The sequence below is a fragment of the Lolium rigidum genome, chromosome 5, assembly GCF_022539505.1.
Source record: "Lolium rigidum isolate FL_2022 chromosome 5, APGP_CSIRO_Lrig_0.1, whole genome shotgun sequence".
Lineage (NCBI taxonomy): Eukaryota > Viridiplantae > Streptophyta > Magnoliopsida > Poales > Poaceae > Lolium > Lolium rigidum.
The window spans coordinates 218562080-218565059 of record NC_061512.1 but is presented as its reverse complement, the minus strand read 5'-3'; the positions used below and the strand labels follow the sequence as shown (position 1 = coordinate 218565059).

At 47.2% G+C, this 2980-nt stretch overlaps 1 protein-coding gene across 1 annotated transcript; it reads left to right on the top strand.

Annotated features, from left to right (window-relative positions):
- The first annotated feature begins 812 nt into the window (after positions 1 to 812).
- On the top strand, positions 813 to 2980 carry LOC124654596 (serine carboxypeptidase 1-like). Its single transcript, XM_047193592.1, has 8 exons — positions 813 to 1185; positions 1276 to 1383; positions 1488 to 1762; positions 1841 to 2101; positions 2249 to 2355; positions 2455 to 2541; positions 2621 to 2726; positions 2825 to 2980. Exons 1-8 carry the CDS (start codon positions 813 to 815, stop codon positions 2978 to 2980), a joined length of 1473 nt encoding a protein of 490 aa, XP_047049548.1.

Below are 2980 nucleotides of genomic sequence, written 5' to 3'. Positions count from 1 at the left end.
CTTGCGTCGGCGCGCATTCACCCGTAGGTGAAAGAAGCGTGTATTTGTGTTACCTTCCTTGATGCAAGCAATACGGGCACATTGTTTTTTCCTCGCTCTTTCGATGACTGCCAATGCAATAGCTTTCTTTTAAGGCGGTCCCTAATGTCAATTTCCCCCATGGAAAGTTGCCGGTTCTCCTCCGCCTTGTCGAAATACAGGATAATAAGCAACGCCGCGTGCATCATCACTTTTGTGTTAGAGAACAGCTTGCGGCCCCACTTCATAAGCGCCTTCCCAGCATATCTCAGCTTGTGAAAAAACCTTTGGCAGGGCTCAACATGCACAATCGGTGCACTCCAAGCCTGTTGAACCACTACATGAGTATGACCTCGTCTAGACTTCCATTTGGCACTCACATATAAATATCGAAATGCAAATTTCGTCGCCGTCGTAGGCACGAGGCACGCACAGAAGCTGCCCTTAATGATCCTTCGATATCATCGTATTAAATAAAAAAAGTGGGCATAAAAAACTGGCTAATAAACCTGTACAATAATGCCATTTCGCTGTCAATTAAACGAGTTTTGGCCGTCTTGACGAAGCACAACACTGGTGGATCCGGAAGCCGGATTTGACCGAAAACGTGAACGTAATAAACTTACAAGAGCACAGCTGCAACCTGCAAGCCGGCAAAACTTGTCCGGCTGTTCGTACGGAAAACATACAGAGGGAAGATTCCAATACTCCTCGTTTCAAATCGCTCCTGCCCCTATATAAGCCCTGCATGCCCATATCTCTCACCTCAGAGATCAACAATCATCCCATCAAAGATGAAGAACATTTCTTTTCTCTCTCTGCTTCTCATTTGCCTGGCTGGGCTGCAGCTGCACGCCAATGCATCCCAGGAGGCTCAGCTGAGAGCCTTCATCGCGTCTAGGAAGAACACCGCCAGCAGTACCGACGCGTTTAAAGTGCCTAACATAGCTGACAGGGTTTCCAGCAGCCTGAGTGCAGAGATCTCTGTCTCTGACAAGGCTACCGACAAGATCACGGCGTTGCCCGGGCAGCCCGAGGGCGTGGACTTCAACCAGTACGGCGGGTACGTGACAGTCGACGAGGAGAATGGCCGCGCCCTCTTCTACTACCTCGTCGAAGCACCTTCAGGTGCTGCAGAAAAGCCACTCGTCCTGTGGCTCAACGGAGGTTAGAATTTATAAACTTATTACATAATAGTTGGAATTTTTTCTGATGAATTATTAATTAATCGCACTGGGTATGTATGCACACCCACAGGGCCAGGATGCTCGTCGCTAGGCTACGGTGCAATGCAGGAACTCGGCCCATTCCGCGTATCCCAAGACAACAAAACACTCGTTAGGAACCTCAACGCCTGGAACAACGGTAATTCTTTCCCATATTTGGGCTGCCTCCCTTGGCAGAGGTTGGATATATCACTGATCATAGAACAAAAACTCTGATACTTTGGCCATGAAAAACAATGACAGTCGCTAACGTGATCTTCCTGGAGTCGCCCGCCGGCGTGGGATTCTCATACTCGAACACGTCTACTGACTATGATCTCAGCGGAGACGAGAGAACGGCTGATGATGCATACGTTTTTCTGGTGAAATGGCTCGAGAGGTTCCCGGAGTACAAGGACCGTGCCTTCTACATCTCCGGGGAGAGCTTCGCCGGCCACTACGTGCCAGAGCTCGCCGCCACCATCCTGCTCCACAACACTTACAACAACAGAACCATTGTAAACCTACAGGGCATCCTGGTACGTCAAATTTACATGTTATTAGGAAATATGGTTAAAAATATCGGTAATGACAGGGAGTTTCCTCTTGTCTTGAAGGTTGGAAATCCGTACCTTGATGCGAATAGGAATATTATGGGGACGGTTGACTTCTTCTGGACCCACGCGGTGATGTCGGACGAGGTCTACGTCAATGTCACCAAGAACTGCAACTTCGACAGCGTGGATGGTAGTACACTCTCAGAGGCAGCATGCAACGGCGCATTAGAACCATTCGAAGCAGGCAATATTGATGCCTATAACATATATGCTCCAGTTTGCCTTATCGCGCCCAATGGAACGTATTACCCGAGCGGCTATGTAAGACAACAACTCTTGTTTTGTTTTTCTTTCAGTTAGACAACAACTCTTGTTTTGTTTTTCTTTCTGTTAGACAACGATTCTTTTCTGTGGACATTAGTCCATGATCCAATTGCTTACCACGCTTCTTTTCTCATCAAATTTCAGCTTCCTGGGTATGATCCATGCAGTGATTATCCGACCAACGCCTACCTCAATGATCCGGCGGTGCAGAATGCTTTCCACGCTAGAGCGACAGAGTGGCAAGGCTGCACGTGAGATTCATGAGATAATTTGGACGCTAACATAGAACTACCCGGTTACCAATTTGTCTTGTTTTCACCCTCACTTAGAAAACTCGTTTCATTTCGCAGGAACTTGAACTGGAAAGATTCGCCAATGTCCATGCTTGCAACCGTCAAATTTTTAATCGAGAACAAGCTTCCGGTTTGGATATTCAGGTAATAAATCATGACTCAATATTCTTACACACTTCACACGTATTGCAGACTTGCAGTAACAAATTTACATCTTTTGCAGTGGTGATTTCGATTCTGTGTGCCCGCTTCCTGCGACGAGATATACGATCCAAGATCTTGCCCTCCCTGTCACCACTCCATGGCGCCCATGGACAGCAAAGGAGGAGGTAAATTCTATTTTCCAAATAGTATATTCAACTACACATATGATATATTGACGTTTCACCTCTAAATTAGCTCATGACTTCACTGGTTACACTCGCAGGTCGGAGGATATGTTCAGCAGTATGCCGGTGGGTTTACATTTCTATCTGTTAGAGGGGCTGGCCATTTGGTTCCATCCTTCCAGCCTGAGAGAGCCTTGACAATGTTGAGCTATTTCCTCCAAGGAGTGCTCCCACCTTACATCGAACAGCAGTGA

Excerpts from the sequence above, each read along its gene's own strand:
- LOC124654596 (XM_047193592.1), top strand. The coding sequence starts at position 813 with ATGAAGAACATTTCTTTTCTCTCTCTGCTTCTCATTTGCCTGGCTGGG. Across the intron at positions 1,384-1,487 it reads CCTCAACGCCTGGAACAACG|TCGCTAACGTGATCTTCCTG; the intron begins GTAATTCTTTCC and ends AAACAATGACAG. Across the intron at positions 2,542-2,620 it reads CTTCCGGTTTGGATATTCAG|TGGTGATTTCGATTCTGTGT; the intron begins GTAATAAATCAT and ends CATCTTTTGCAG.